Genomic DNA, 16,511 nt, shown 5'->3' with positions numbered 1-16,511 from the left:
CTGGTTACACAAATGTAACTCCATCCAGGTGACGTGACACCCACCCTTCCCTCTCTTCCCTCTCTCATCCTCCCACTCCCTCTCCCTGTCCTCTTCCCCACCCCTTCCTCACCCCATGAGGACAGAGGATGACGAGGACTGGATGTAATCTATTAACAGGTGATTTCTTACTGTTATGTTTTTTTTTTGTAGTTCTGTATTATGTGTACCCTTACACCGCTTTGTTTTGCTTTGTGTTTTTCTCTTTTTCCTCTTAAATAAAATTTAAAAAAAAAAAAAAGAATCCAGGATGTCACCAGCACACCTAGCAGGCTGAGGACACAGCTCATGTTTTCATCTGATAAAAATTGCTATAAACTTTAGATCAAAGGGGTGGTCAACACATATGGTGAATGTGTAAATTGATTTATCCCAGTAAGGACACAGTGCTGTGAATCCCCTTCAGGCCACACCCCTCTGCTGCAAACACAGCCCCTGGAAGTGGGTCTTTAATGGGATAAGTTTTTAGAAATCTAATGATTCACTGCAGTTCTCCACTGCCCCATGGATGCAAGGAGGGCAGCACAGCCAGGGTCCTCAGAGAGCTGCAGGTGAGAGGCAGTGCGTTCAGAGGCCCAGGCGGTAGAGGGAAGGTGGCCTCTTCAGGGCACGTGGCTTGTCACCCTCCAATGCCCGCACCTGAGGGGTCACTATTATGGCACACCTGGTAGTGAAGACAGGCGGGTCCTTCCCATACGGTTTCAAGAGCTCTTTTCAAAAGACGCATTCTGTGATGTTAAAAATCACAGTGGCCACTCAGCGAATCCCCACTGAGTGTGTAAGAGTCCCAAGCTCCCTGTTGGTGATAAGGATCAGGAAGAGCCACTTCACGTAGCATGACATCTACGTGATGCTCCTGGGAATGTGTACGGTCTTCTTCAGTCTGCTTCTTTCCTGTTTATTTTCGCTTTGAAAGGTTTCGTGGTATGATCTTGTAATGTTTGGATTCTTGTGTCTCTGATGCAGCAGAGAAGCTCAAAGCTGAGACACTTTTGAAACCTTGTGGTACACAAGGACACACAGTCTGCGTGAGTTTCCAGGCACTTGGGGCCCCTGGCAAGGAAAGATGGCCCAGAGATCTCCCTGGCTTGAGCAACATGAGTTATGGGTCCCCAGGACCTGCGTCTCCTGCCAGTCCACCAGAAGCTGGCGGTAGACCTTGGCGCATTTCCTGCCTCCTTTTACCCAGGGCCTCCACCGTGGCAGGAGAGTTTCCAGCCGTCTCTCAGATGGCTGGAAGAGGAAGAACAGAAGTGGCACTGCAGTGCGCAAACAGATCCCTGCCTCCTTGCCTTCCTTGTTTAGGCCCCAAGCAAGCCCCATGCTCAGGAGCCATGTTTTCCTCCTGGAGGAAGAAGAAGGCCCTATTCAAATAAAACGGTTTGGAAAACTGGAGGTCACACTCGACCCAGCATACTGTGCCAGAATCCTTGGGAGCCCAAGCCAGTTTCTACAAAGGTCTCTGCTGGGGCTGAAACACTTTCTGTCTAGGATCGTGGTTCTTGGCGCCCACATCCCACCCTGCTGTGTGCTGGCTACGGGGCTTCCTGGAGGAGCAGGAGCCAAAACACTCACAACGCTTCCCGAGGGAGGAAGCCCCGACCATACACAACCCGGCAGCCACAGGGCCAGGGGAGCAGGAGCTCTGGGCGTGTGCCAGCTAGGGAAAGGCACACTCGGAGGCCCCCGCTCCAGCTGTGGATCCAAGTGGCCATGGCCACACTGTGAGCAGAGGCAACAAAAGGCATCATTTGTTCATTCATCAGACCAGCCTTGGCCCCCCTTGGGCTGAGCCCCAGCCCCTCAGGGTCTAGTGTGCATGTGGTGCTGGGGAGTTTATGGGGCTGGAAATTACATAAATAGTAGCAGCAAACCCACCGAGCTCACCCGGGGCCAGGATCGGGCTGAGACTTGTGTCTCTGGCCACTTACTCCTCTCCCGGGGGATCTCAGCGGTCTCTTCACACTTGGAAATGATGGGTGTTCTGGGTCAGGGATGACCTGACCACCCTGATTCAGTCAGGGTCCAGCATCCATCGAGTGGGTGTTAATTATTAATGAGGTAAAGACTTAAGACATCCTCACTCAGCCTTGCACAGGTGATGCCAGCATTGTCTCCATTTTACTAATGAAGGGAAAGAGAAAGTCACTCAGCTAGGAAGCCACAGAGCTAAAGAGGGGATAAGGGGCTCGGCTTTTAAAACAGGAATAGCATGGCAATTGCCAGGGGCTGGTGTCTCACAGTGCAGAGTTCCAGTCTGGGAAGATGAGAAACTTCTGGAGACAGCAGGGGTACAACAGTACGAATGTGCCTATGGCTGCTGAGCTGTACAAGTAGTTTAAATGTGTATGATGCACATTTTACTGCAACACATTTTTCATGGGTGCAGAGGAATACAGTGCAGTGTGGGAAATAGCTGCTCAATCACACTGCTCAAAACATGAGGGGTCATCTTTCACTGTGAAAGGGACCACTGAAGACAGAAGGTGCAGCTTGTATTGTTGATAATTCTGGAACTCAGGTGTCCCAGCCAGCTATGGGCCTTGGGTTCTGGTCCTAGAGCTGTAGATACAAGACGTAGACACCACCAAGGTACTTACTCAGCTAAGTCAGCTCGGTTAATTTGCTGGTGAGCGTCTATGGGGTAAGTCATGCAGCATCCGCTACACAGAACAAAGGGCACAGCACTACAATCTTTAAACGTAGCCTCGAACTCAAGGTGGTCCAGAGATGAGGGTCTGGGCAGGGAGACCAGCTTGGAGGCTGTGAATCCCTTTCTACCTAAAGTGGGGACCCCACTTCAGTGATGGCAACACGGCCTGGTTTGGGGCTGAGGAAGAGACCAAGGCCCCAGGTGACAACACCTGGACCTGGCAGGCTTAAAAATGGTCCTGGTCAGGGCTTAGCCAGGCACCTCATGCTCCTCCCAGAACAGAACTGAGCATTCTGATGATTGGACTTTTAAGAGCAATGAATCACCATAAAAACTGAGTAACAGACCCAAACCTGACTGGCAAATAAAGTCCTCCTCCATTTTCCACAGGAAGTGAAGTTCAAAGGTAACAGGATAAGCCAGGGTTACCTAGTGTGATGGTTGAGTGCATGCGTCAGCTTGGCTTAGCCACAGCACAAGTTGGTAAAAAATTCAAGATGTCTTTGTGACGATATTTTTAAAATGAGGTTAACGTTTAAATCACAGAGTTTGAGTAATGCAGATTACTCTCCATAGCATGAGAGTAAGTGCAGTCAGCTGGAAACCCAGGAGAAGACTGAGGCCCACTGAGGAAATTGCATCTCCAGACAGCCTAGGCTGGGGCTGCAAAGTCAGCTGTTCCCTGGGCCTCCAGCCCACCTGCCCACCCTGTAAATTTTTAATTTAACAAGCATCCACAACTGGATGAGTCAGTTCTTCAAAATCTACATAGATAAAAAGGGAAGGAGAAAGACAGAGAGACACACACACCCAGAGAGAGAGAGAGAGAGAGAGAGAGAGAGAGAGAAAGAGAGAGAGAGAGAATGTCAGTTTTCCCATCACTGAGACTACCTGACACCTACGATTTAAAGGAGTGGTTTGATTTGATTCATACTTTCAGAGGGTCCAGTCCATGGTTTGCCAGCTCCAAGGCAGAATGGGATGGCAGAACAGCCTGCAGGGCAGGTGCTCAGTGCATGACATCCAGGAAGCAGAGATAGTTGGGGGACCATCCAAACACAAACCATATCAAGCCTCAAGTCATAATGTATTGATCTCTGCTGCTGTATAACAAATCACCACACATGGAGGCCTAAAGAACGTCCCTTATGGAGACTAGATGTCTGGCCAAAGTCAAGATGGTGGCCAACCTAGGCCTGTATCTGGGACATCTGAGAAAGAATCCTCTTCCTAGCTCACTCACACTGTTCCCAGAGTCCAGTTCTTGCCAGCTATAGGTCAAAGGTTCCCATTTCTTCTCCAGCTGTTGGATGGGACTACTGTCTGCTCCTGAAGGCCACTAGCATCCTGCCACCTCCACCTTCAAAACAGAAGCAACAGAATGAATTTCCCTATATCTGGCATCTCCCCAACTGCCCGACGTGCTGACAGCCCACAAAATCTTGCTTCTTCTAAAGTGTCCCTGTGATTGGGACATGTTAGTGTCATCTCTTTTGATTCATTCAAAGTCAATTGATTTAAGCAACCTGATGACAGCTGCAAGATCTCTTTCTTCACAGGACTAGCCTGACTACAGGAGGAATATCACATCCTGTTCATGGGCTCTGCCCATGTCTGAGGGGAAGGGGCTCTCTGAGGATCCCTGGGGATCATTGTAGAACTCTGTACACCATGGTCAGACAGGCTGGGTGAAGCTGCAGTGACAAAAGCCACCAGAGCACATCAAGGCCCCCCTTGAGCTGAAAAAGCTGCCAGGATCTCACATGGTAGGGAAGAGAAAGCATGGCAGAGCACCCACAGTTCTCAAGGCTTCTGCCTGGTGGGGAAACTCATCCCCTTGGGCAGGCATGGTGGTGCGTGCGTGGAGTCCCAGTTGCTGGGGAGGTAGAGGTGGGAGGACCATTCAAGCCAGGAGTTAGAGGCTGGCCTGAGCCACCTCCCAAGACCTCATCTCACAAATAAGTATCTAAAAATAATCTCCACACTGTTAGGGGTTTCTGGCAAAATAGAGAAGCAGAAGGAAAGAGAAAGTGGCCTTTCACAAACAGAAACCCTCTCACCCCTCCTCTCTTCCTTCTCATTGCACAAAATCTTCTATGTGGCTTCCAGCGGCCACAGATGCTCACCCCTGACCTGGGCCCAGGGAAGAGGAGGCTGGGAACATCTGATACTCAGCATTAATGACTGACACAACCATGGAATCCTCAGAAAGAGCACAATGCTAGGCACATTGTTGGGTGCTATATTGGCTGGACCTTGTCATTTGGAAGAGACAGAAAGGAATCTCCCTGAAAGCAGCTCAGACTGAAGGGACTCGGTATTAACTCTGGAGCGGAAATGACCCAGAGAGCTTGCAGAGTCTGTGGAAGGCATGGAGGGAGCCGGGGATGCAGCTCCGTCTGGATTCTCTCCTGCCGGCCAGCTCCCTCTCTGCTGTACTTCCGAGCTCCCACGCTCCTCCTGAAGACGGACCTGCACCTGGCAGGAAGCACACACTGGCAGCCGTGACATAGCCACGGCACAGCCATGGGAGTGCTGTGAGAGAAGGTTCTCTCCTGTGCCCATCTGCCTGTCCTGGGGAAATCTCTGATTGGTCCATCCTGGTCCACATGCTCATCACCATCCCTGGAACCAGAAGGGAAGAACTATTCAAAAACGGGGTTAGAGACCAGAATCTATGGACAGAAAGATGAAAAACCAGGAAATGAAGGAAATGAGCAAAGAAGGACAGGAGGGAGGGAGAGAGGATGAGGAGGAATGAACCACGGCTCTCAAAGTCAGTCAACTGTTTCACGTTTATTTCATCTTCACCAAAGTCATCATAAACCCTGTGCATCTTGCCGAGGGATGACAAGATTGCCACTGTCGGGTGGTAGCGGAAGTCAGGTCTGAGCTGAGGACACCTCAAGACTCTCCCTGAAAGGCTTCTGCAGAGTCCTTTCTGCAAAGACAGGTAGAGAAAGGTTGCTGGGCATGGAGCCCCTCCTGCGTACGTTCCTGTGAAAGCCTGGGTCTACATTTGGAAGCACCAGGGGGAGGCCTCTCTTCTAACACACGAGCTCTTTTCACAATCCCTGCCCCAAAGCAAAGCCCAGCTTTGGTGTAGATCTTCTTTCCTTCCCTCTGCACCCGCGGGCCAACTGTCTACTTGGGCTTGCCAAGAGCAGAGGTAACATGCTAAAAACACATCCTGGAAACAGCTGGAGAAGTGTGGTTTGAGCATCAGCGGGAACGTGGGACACGGTGTCCTGGCTGGTGGCTCAGCTGCTTTCCATCACCAACTCCTCCTGGCTGTCACTGCTGGACTGGAGCAGCCTCTACATCCCAAGCTCCTGGCTTCTGATCTCAGGTGCAAGTGGCACTGGGGAGAGACAGAGATGGTTCTTTTCTGTCACAGTGGCCTTTGGTGCTAGCTGGGAGGTGGCATGACCTAAAGAAGAGGCCACCAATGTCACCCCAGCATTCCCACTGAGGACTCCATCTATGGCTGGAGCTGGCAGCACAGGAGAAGTGGCATCAGCCATGGCTATTTCAACTGTGGGTGCTGTCACAAGTGACAACAGGAAGGCAAGGACTGGAAAGGTGCCGGTCTCGCTTCCACGGCGCCAAGCTCCATGGAGCCAGAGCAACAACCAGGGCCTGTTTGTTCCCCATGGTACCCTCAGGAATTTCCCACTGTCCCCAAGGGCTGAGAACAAGGAGTCCTCTCCTGGCTGCTTACGTCAGTGTGGGGACATGCTGGTCTGGAACGGGCAAGGGAAAAGGCTGAGTAAGTGCCCTTTCTCTGCAAATGCCAAAGAGGCTCTGAAAATACCACATGACACAAGGGGGACTGTCTTAGTCTGTTTTCTGCTGCTATCACAGAATACCTGAGAGGGGTTGTTTATAAGCTACAGTTTGTTTGGCTTCCAATTCTGGAGGCCGGGATCTCCAGGGCAGTGTATTACCAGCATCTGTGGGGTGGGTTGGGGGGCGCAGAAGGGATAAGTCAGCCATGGGGGCAGAACAGGGGCCGCTGACCTGCCCCTGAGGAAACTAGCCCAGCTCTTGGGTAGTGACCATCATTCCTTGTGAGGATGGAGCCCCAAGACCCACCCACTTCCCAAAGGGCCTGCCTCGCCATCCACAACACTTAATCTAGCAGCCAGTGAACTTCAACAGAAGTCCCCCGAGGGGATGCTGGGGCCACAGCAGTTCAGCTCCAGCAGCTGAGGGCGGAGTCAGCCAGCAGGGACTAAAGAAGCTTCGAGGGAGCCGTGAGGTGGTGCCAGCCACGGGACATGCGCCGTGGTCCGTGAGGGCTCACATTAGAGAAGGGTAAGTGTAGCGGGCATCACGGTGACCTCTCGTCCTCCTCCCACCTGGCCCATGTCCCAGTTCTGCAGCTCAACAGAAAAGCTGATCCTGAGGCAGAAACCTGAGTGAAAATGGTCTTTTGGGACAGAGCCCAGAAGACTCCTGTGGCGAAAGAGCACAGGCAGGAAGGAAACCAACAGAGCACGCCAGGGCCACTCAGCTCACCCCTGCCTGGGCCCTGGGCCTTGTCTGCTAGGGACATCAGGAGACTGAAGAACTTGCCTCAGAATTGTCTTGACACATGGGCAAAGGAGGTGGGACATTCATGCAGCCATGGGTCCAGAGCAAGGTCCAGCTAGAAGAGATGGGCTGCAGGCACCCTGTCAGCAGCCTCCCAAGGCCACAGCCAAGAAGGGAAGAGTGTCACCTTAGCCACCCATGGCTGGACCAGAAGAGTCCCTCTCCAGCTTCCACCCCTGGCCTGGCCATGGGTGCAGAGGGACAGGTGGACCAGCACCAGTAGGATTTGGGTCTCCGAGGTCCCCATGCAGAGTCCACAGAGGCTCTTGAAGAGAGGCTGGGAAGCCAGACAGAGTCCTAGGCTGAGGGGGCCACACTCTGCCTGGTGAGTTCAGAGCCTGCGGCCTGAGCCCTTGTCTGGAGGGGCCCTAAACAGTCTGCCATGTACCAGCTGTGTCCAGTCTGGATCAGGAGGGCAGCTCCCTACCTGCCCCCATGGGAGGTACAGGAAAAACTTTTGTGGTCACCTAGAGCTGGGCCGGGAAGACCCACACCATTCTCAAGCAGGGCTCCTCTGTCCCTCGCTGGGGGCCATCTTGGGCATTCAGGGTCCCCATTACCACTGGCCTGCACCCTGCATGGGAAGGCAGGTGCCATGGCCAGAGAAACCCCTAGTCCAGCCAGCCCGCCCGTGACTCAGAGAAGAGAAGAGGGCCTGCTGTGGTGCAGAGCACAAGGTCCCAGGGCGGGTGTCACAGCACAGGACGGGGATGAGAAAGCACGAGTCCTTAGGGTCCAGCGTGTCAACTGCCGATATTCTTCCCCTCCATGAGAGCAGCAGCCAGCTCCGGGTCTCTGTCACTGTCTTGTCCTCGCTGACACCAAAGTGCCAGCACATAGTACGTGGTCAGGAGCCACAGTGCCCGGGAAGGAAGAGCCAGCTGAAGAAAACGGCCTTGTCTCATGTGGGGATGACTGTACGTGCACGAGCTCTTTCTTTTCTAGGGTGAGCTTCCTGCCTGGAATTTTGTTTTTGATACTGGGGTCTGAATTAGGGGACTTTGTACTGAGCTCCATCCCCAACCTTTTAATTTTTTTTTATTTTGCAACAAGGTCTTACTAAGTCTCAGTTTCCCAGGCTGGGTTCAAACTTGCCTCGGCCTCCCAGAGTGCTGGGACTACAGGTGGGCGCTTCCCATGGCTCTGGTGGCCGCAGCTGGCTGCCAGGAAGGGATGCCCTGGCCACTCTGAGCCAGTCTCCATCCAGGGTCCCCCAAGGAGCCCATGAGGGTTGGGATATGTGGGTTTCTCTTTGCTGTTTTTGCTGTGCTGGAAATGAGACCCAGGGCCTCTCACAGGCCAGGCAAGCAGTCACCATGGAGTCACTCCTGGAGTCACTCCCAGCCCCATCGCAAGGGTTTCTTACAGGGCGCATGCCCCATTCTGAGTAGCAAGAGCAGCCATGCAGTCACTTGAGCACTGTCCTCCTGTGCCCCTGCTCTGCCTGGCTGGGTGCTGGTGTGCTGGGTGACTGGATCAGCACTGTCCAGAGAAAGGCACCACCAGTGAAGGGAAACACCAGCTGGCAAGACCCCGGTGCCCCTATGCCCATGTTCAGGACAGGCCCTGGGACCTGGAAGCACTGAGACACCTCAGATGTGCAGTTCTTTGCACACTGTGCCACCACCCGCCTGGCAGCTTCCCCAGCTCCCTGCTTCCGGCTCTGCAGGGTGAGGGCGAGCTGTGGGGTGCCCCTGGGGCCTGGCTGAGGCCCTGCACTCTGCCTCCCACTGGACTGTGACCCCTGGGGAGCCCAGCACCCCACAACATCTCATTTGGAGCCCGAAGCACTGAGGAGTGAGCCTGTGGCTCATCCGCCCACAAATAGGACCTACAAACACTCCGCGTTAGTGCAGCTCTGACAATCTGGGCCACAGCCCCACACCATGTGCTGGGGAAGCGAGGTCACTCTCCCAGCCACACATTAATCTCAGTTTCCAGATGACAGGCAGAGGACCCCAGTTCCCAGCATGGCAGTGACAGCTCCTGGATGTAAAGGCTGCAAGGGTTACTTGATGCCTGGGCTTGTTTTTCTTCACTGTTCTTAATCTGAGTTCTGTAATGAACTCACCCAGATGCTCCAGAGCATTTTGAGCCGACTTGCATTCAAGTCAGCCAGGGAGCCCCACACTTCCGACCTCACCAGGAAGGGAGCTGGAGCCTCTGTTCAGAGGAAGCAAGTCTGAGGTTGTAGCCGCCTCCATCACCCACAGTCCTGCCCCACCTGAACGGCTGCCAGACACATGGCCGGGTCTAGGTCGGGGTCCATTGGGGCTGTGTTTGGAGAACACACCACTGCCTCCAAAACAGGAAGGCAGGGCTCCGCTCCCTGCCCTGAGCTCTGCACACCAAAAGTTAGATCAACACAGTGTGGGTCACTGAAAGTGACCGCAGACATTGCCCAGAGTGATGCTACCTGTTTACAGGGTCGGCCCCGTGCCCGGGACACCGTGGTCTGTTCCTCAGTGCCCGCGGTCGTCATCTTTGGCTGCTTGTTGAGGAACAGTGAGGGCCCTTGGCGCTGCCCCTGCTCTCCCTCAGAGCACAAGGCTTTGAAGCCAGGCCACCCCACCACTGCTGCCCAAGTTCCCAGCCCCTCTGTGCCCCTCAGGTTCCTTGCTAGGAATGGCACTGACCCCTGGCACCCCACTGCATTTGGTGTCTGTGGCCCAGCACACTGAGCAGCCCTGCGCTGATGAAGCGAGATTTCTCCCCTTCTCCTGCCCGTTCCCAGATCTTGGGCAACACAAGGACCCAACTCATCCAGATGGCCAGCCAGAGTCCTGCTGTCCCCTGCTTCCCCTGGAGGGGAATGGAGAGGAGAGCAGGGTGTGGAGCCTCGTCTGCACCAGGGACTCTGGGCTGCCCCAGCTCAGCCGCACTGCTGGCACTCCCTGAGCCTCATTTCCCCTGCTGGCCCGTGCACAGGGCTGTTTCTGTGCGCAGTAGGATTAACAGAGACGACACAGCAAGGCACCTGTAAACTCAGACCCATCAGACCTGTCACGACAGACCGGGCATGGGTCCCCTAGCTTAGTTCCCGCAGCATCTCCTTGGCTTTCTGAGCGATGGGCATCTGTCAGTCCACTGCACATGTGAAGAGGGAAAACATATGAAACTGACTCGCTGGATGCAGCTGGCGCACACGCGTGATCCCAGCACCCTGGGACTCTGCGGCAGAAGACCACAGGTTCCAGCCCAGGCACGCAGTTTGTAAGACCTTGTCTCAAAACTGAAAAAAATGTAAAGGGCTGGGGAGGCAGCAAGGACCCTGGTTTAATCTCCTAGGAGGAGAAGGAGGAGAAGAAAAAAGAATGGCTCTAGGCCACACGTAGTCACGAGGGGGTGCCCTGCTCGCTAACTGTTAGATCAGCCAGCTTTAAAATCAGCCCCTCGCTGCAGGCACAGGGGCCCATCCTGGCCTCTGACCCGGCCCCTCTTAAGCTGGCTCACAGATGAGGCTCCTGCTGGCTGTAATCACCAGGCCGCTCCCTCCCAGGTGCTCCCGCCCAGACCAGACCATCCCAGGGATAGGGGCTGCCGGTGGGCGGTAGGCGTGACGCACCGATCTAGCCTGCCAGACCCCTTGGCCTGCAGGAAGCAGAGGCGGGAGCTGGCCCTGGCCCTGCCCAGTCCAGGGCTTTATAAAGGGGTGCAGTGCCTGAGGGAGCCAGCACCATGGCACCCCTCACGCTGGCCCTGCTCCTCCTGCTGCTTCTTGCGGGACCCCCAGCAAGTGCCGCACCCCCGACCTGCTACTCCCGAATGCTGGGCCTCAGCCAGGAGATCACCAGGGACTTCCAGCTCCTGCAGGCTGTGGAGCCGGAGGTGAGTTCCAGCCAGGAAGCCAGCACTTGGAAGCTTGGCTTCCAGGCGAGGGGGCACAGACCTGTGGGCACAGCTGTCTGCCCGAGAGGCTGAGCAGGAGGGCTGGGAGCATGCTCAAGTCCACCCTGGGTAATTTAGGGAGACCCTGTCTGAAAAATTATTTTAAAGGTAGTGAGGGCTAGGGATATAGCTCAGAGGTAAGAAATAGAGCACGCTTGTGTTCTATCTCCAGTACTGGAGGAAGGGAAGAAAAAGGAAGGATGGAAAGAAGGAAGAAAGAAAGAATGGATGGATGAAAGAAAGAAAGAAAGAAAGAAAGAAAGAAAGAAAGAAAGAAAGAAAAAAGAAGGCAGGGAGGAAAAGGAAAGAAATGGAAGGGAAAGGAAAGGAAAGGACTTTTTAATAGGAGAAAAAGAAATCAAAGATGCAGTGCAAGCTTTATTTGACTTGCCAGCAAATAAGAGAGAAGGCTTTGTGAAACATAAAACACTGAAAAAGAAATAAAAGAAACCTTCCACTCTCACCAACTCTAAACAGGAGAACTAAGTTAAAGAATTAGGCTTTCTTTAGCCCATCAGCCCGTGATCTGGGGGTGCCAGGGGGTGACACAGAGCAGGTCTCCACCCTGACCTGTTGAGCAGCTGCAGGGGTGGGCCTGGGGTTCCCTCAGCCTCCTGCCTCAGTTTCCCTCCCTGTAAAATAGCATGACAAGAGCACCCCACCATTGCCTGGGGTGCAGAGAGGCTGTAAGAAGCCTGCGCAGAGCTCAGCCCGTGCTCTGGAGGGGAAGAAGCCCCAGAGGGGGAGCCATGGCCCAGAATCCAGGCCCCTCAGCTGTTTTTCCAGCACAGGGACCAAAGCCATCATTAAGAGCTGGGGTAAAACTGGAACGTGTCCCCTGACCACAAAGGCTTCAAACAGAAGCTAGCACTTGTCAGATGTTGGGGCTTAGTACCCTAACAGCCTCTTACTGTGTTCGTTTATGTGTCACTGTAAAAGTAATATATGATTGAAAATGCACAGGGGACAAAGAAGAAAAGAGACATCGCTTGTAATTCTACCGCTAGGGTAAGCTCTGTGGGGTCGGAGGAAAGGTATTTCTGCTTCCGACTAAGCCGATGTGGTCAGGTGCTGCCCCTGGAGATGCAGGGTGGGCTAGGTTTGGACCAACAGGCCTGTGGCCGTTCACGGCTGCCCAGTGACACGCCACCCCGTGCATCGTCGGGAGCGTTCTGTGGGGCAGTCGCCCTACGCATCCACAGCTCCTCGCTGTTCAGCACGTACAGAGCTCCTCCTTTAAAGAAAGGAGACTTCAGAAGGCGAACAAAGCAAAATGAAAGCAGCAGCATCACAGGCTCAGAACTGCGGAGCAGAAGGGAAGGGGGAAGATGATTCTGCCTTTTAACTTCATAGCTGAGAAGTTATTGAGAAGGGAGTTATTTGCTCAAGGTCGCATGGAATTATTACAGGGCGGGAATGTAGTCTCCGGGGCTTCAAGCTTTCAAGGAACAAACTTAGAATACAGCAGTGTAGAGGCACATAGGTAGACTGCTCTGTCATGTAGTTTACTAAATCTGGGTTGCACTTAGAACTTAAATTATATAAGTAATATAATTCAGTATTTGTTACTGTACATTATTTCTATATATATTATATCTGATGGACTTATATAACTGCTGTATAAGAACCAACTATAAAATTCTTATGTATGTGTATAAACCTAACTCAGCACTGTGCTGTGTATCCCTATATTTCTATAGATGTGGGTAGGGGACACAGGGTCCTGATGCCCAGTAAATCTTATGCCAGCTGTGCTCTGAAAGTTGAGATCTGCAAGAGCAGCTGCCCATTTGGGGGCACGGGTGACACCTGTACAAGAAAACACTGTGGGTGTTGTCACATTGAGAAGGGTCTGAACCAGGCTGGGCTGGCTGCTGGTGGGGCCGCCACACTCAGGGCCTGTGGGACAGTTTTTGGTCCCCTGGGACCAGACCAAGAACGTGTCCCTGTGAGCACCCAGCAGCTCTCATCTTCTCTGCAGGTCTGTGTGCGGTACCTTCCCCGTCTGTACCTGGACATCCACGTAAGATGCTCTGCCGGTGGGGAGGGAGGGGGGTGGGGCGGAGCCTGGAGTGGGCAGCCTGGGTCCCATCTGCCCTGAAGGAGGGGAGCTTAGCTCCCGCCTTGGGATGCTGACTTCTGCTTGCTGCCCATCCCAGAATTACTGCGTGCTGGCCAAGCTGCGTGACTTTGTGGCCTCGCCACAGTGCTGGAGAGTGGCCCGGGTCGACGCCCTGAAGGATAAAGTGCGGAAGCTCTACACCATCATGAACTCCTTCTGCAGGAGGGTGCGTATGCCCCTGGCGAGTCCTCTCTGCTGGCTGCCAGGCAGGACATGCTGAGCTTTAGGGGCAGGGGGCTGGATGGGGCCTCTGAAGGCTCTGAAGGCCCAGAGCAGGAAGGCTCTGAAGGCTCTTCCTGTCCAGAAAGTCCTCCAGTGCCCCAGCCTTCGCTGAGATGGGCTGTCAGGCTGAGGTCGCTGACCTCCAGGAGCTGCACATGGATGTGGGGCCACACTCAGGGTGTGGGGGGCAGGTCAGAGACTTTCCTGAGGAGCAGGGGTCTCTGGGGTGTCCTGTGAGCCAAGGTTCTGGTAGGAAAAGGGAAAGGGCCAGAAAGCCATGTGACCTCAGGACCCAGAGGCCAGCTCCAGGAGCCCTGCATTGTATGCTGCCTCCCACACTGAAGAGCAGCTTCCTTCCCATGAACTGGGACAGGACAGAGCTCACCTCCTGCCATTGCTGGGAGGACAATGCTGATTCCACCCTTGCAATGTGCCATCACTGTCACAGATGGCCGCATCCTGAGATGCCTAGCCTGGCTTAGAGTTCCCAGCAACTGCTGACCACAGCAAACCCGTCCCAAACTTTAATGATTAGTCATTAAGTTTTCATTTCTTTGTCCTTATAGCAAAGATTGGTTCTGTATTTCTTCTGAGTCCTGACCCTCTTCTTACCCCTTCTTCTTGGTCTAGGGTATATTGGTCAGCTTTGCTGTCACTGTGATGCAATTCCTGACACCCACAAATTAAAGGAGCCATGGTTTGGAGGCTCATGGTTTCAGAGGATTCAGTCTATGGTCAGCTGGCTCTAAGCAGGCACATCACAGTGGAAGGGTGTGGTGGAACAGAGGTGCTTAGTTCACGGTGGTCCAGGAGCAGAGGAAGGAAACAGAGGCAGAGAATGGGGAGGGAGCATACGTAAACCTCTAGGTCACCCAGACTCACCCAAAAGTGTGTCTCCAGAGCCACCAGTCCCCTGGACAGGTCTCTAAGCCAATCAAGTTTACATTCAGCCCTAACCACCATGGCAGGGGAAGACACAAGAAGATGATACAAACAGCACAGTCTGGCAAGTGATGTGGGGTCACTGTGAGGGGCCAAGGGTGAGAACCGGTGCTGTTCCGCAGTGTCCCCATGCCTGGGCCTGACATGCTCAATAACCAAGATGTATTTGTTCATTCATTCATTTATTCATTCTTCCACCCACTTACCCCCCATCCTTGTGGTCAGCATATGAGAGAATCCCATAAGTAAGACTATTAAAAACATAGAAGATCCTCCAAGAATGTGGGGGAAGAGAAGGGAGATTCTCTCCTTGGGGGTGTCAAGGGGTGACAGTTCCACACAGTGGGAAACATTTGAACAATCTAAGGAGATCCAAGCTCTAAGCTCACCGTGCATCTCTTGCAGGACTTGGTCTTCCTGTCGGATGACTGCAGTGCCTTGGAATACCCAGTCCCAGTGACCGCCGGCCTGCCAGACCATCAGTGAAAGGCAGCCAGGTCAAAAGAACAGCCCAAGAGGACTGGGCTGTGCCAGCTGCCCAGCCACTGCCTGCAGGCTTCCCTTCCTATGCTTGTAGTGTCTGACCCTGTCACTTGTGTGTCCCTCTGAAAAGCAGAGTTGGGCTCCTTCTTGCCCAACTCTTGCCAGACTGTGCAGGAGCCTCCTTGACGCACAGAGCTAAAAGCCAGCTTGGCGAGTTGCCAGGGTGGTTAGAGGTGCTAGAGAAGAAATCTTAGCTGCTTCTCCTTTATGAGCAGATAACTCAAGAACAAGCACATTAGCATGTCCGTGTGGCTGCTTTGATGGAAGAATGGTGCCATCTTCCTCTCCTGATAGGAACCTGCTTACACTTAACCAAGCCTCTATTTTACATTTTTCTTCTCCCACTAGCTTCCTTCTTTCCTTTTATTTTTAAAGAGATCTTACTACTGCTTTTGAAATGTATGTGTTGTACTGGCGAAACCACTCTTTCATAGAAAGGTGGGGAAAATCAAATAAAGACCATCTTCACAGTGAGAAACATGTGTCCTGCTGTATTTGTCCATGGTGGTGTCAGGTGGTTCATTCCACGCCTTGCTGGGAAGCCCCTGGTTGTCCCACGCTGCTGCTCCTCCTGTGGCTGTGGAGCGCAGATGTGTGGCTGTGCTTCACCCCACCTGCCCTGAGAGTCTGCTCCTCAATCATTTGGTGATGCTCCAGTGTCTGCTGGGGACAGATTGTCCCTTTGCAGAGTAAGTGCTGGGGACAGATTGCTTTGTCCCACAGGCAGAACAGTGCCCTGCATTTATCAGAAACCTCAGTTCTTTGCATCTGCATGAAAAGCCTCAGAATGGGCACCCAAGGAGGCGGGGGCTCCAGGATGGAAAGGGACTTGGCCTGCCCAAGGTCACTGGAGAATCCAATGGAGCTCAGTCTGTGTGACCCCAAAGTCTGTGTTCTTGTGGGCACCCCAAAACTGGATCCCTGCAGGGGAAATATGCTCACTTAATTAATGAACCCAACAATAAAATCTCAGCTGAGCAATTGGATGGTAGAGAAACGCTTCAAATGCTGACTTTGTTAAATTCCATACATTCCACTGGAATCTGTTTCTTTTTCTCCCTTCTGTACACACAGGCCAGGCTTCTCCTGGATCTCAACTGCCTTTGATTTACCAGAGGAGGCATGAGAATGATTGGTTAGGTCCTCGTTTCTTTTTAGAAGCACAGGTGCACAGAATCAGGTATTAGAGTCCTGGAGAGGCCATCGCACGATGGATCATCTAGGTGGTTTAAAACACAGCTCCTGCAGGCTCAAGCCCTGGCCCCCTCAGGCTGCCAGCCGGACCACGGGCTCTCTGAAGGCTTTGCTTTTTACCCACCTTGCCTCTCCCAGATTCTGTGGTTGGGGCCATGCTTTGCTCCTTGGTGTTTAGAGATGATCACTTCTGTCCCCTGTCAAAAACACATGGTGCTTTGCCTGGGTCTGGGCCCAAACTTCCACCAGTTATTAGGTTAGGCTGCACCACAATGCACCAAAACCACATTTTTATGTTTTGTGCCAGGGCTG

The 16,511-nt window shown here is 53.2% G+C and overlaps 1 protein-coding gene across 1 annotated transcript; it reads left to right on the top strand.

The window, feature by feature from the left end:
* The first annotated feature begins 10,853 nt into the window (after nucleotides 1–10,853).
* Cytl1 (cytokine like 1) lies at nucleotides 10,854–15,483 on the top strand. Its single transcript, XM_003464346.3, has 4 exons — nucleotides 10,854–11,116; nucleotides 13,158–13,199; nucleotides 13,336–13,464; nucleotides 14,868–15,483. Exons 1-4 carry the CDS (start codon nucleotides 10,967–10,969, stop codon nucleotides 14,946–14,948), a joined length of 402 nt encoding a protein of 133 aa, XP_003464394.1. The 5' UTR covers nucleotides 10,854–10,966; the 3' UTR covers nucleotides 14,949–15,483.
* Nucleotides 15,484–16,511: the final 1,028 nt, after the last annotated feature.

The sequence above is a fragment of the Cavia porcellus genome, unplaced genomic scaffold (assembly GCF_034190915.1).
Source record: "Cavia porcellus strain 051 isolate PalLab524CR breed Dunkin Hartley unplaced genomic scaffold, mCavPor4.1 scaffold_18, whole genome shotgun sequence".
Lineage (NCBI taxonomy): Eukaryota > Metazoa > Chordata > Mammalia > Rodentia > Caviidae > Cavia > Cavia porcellus.
Note: the sequence above shows the minus strand (reverse complement) of the source record. Positions and strands in the feature narration are given on the sequence as shown.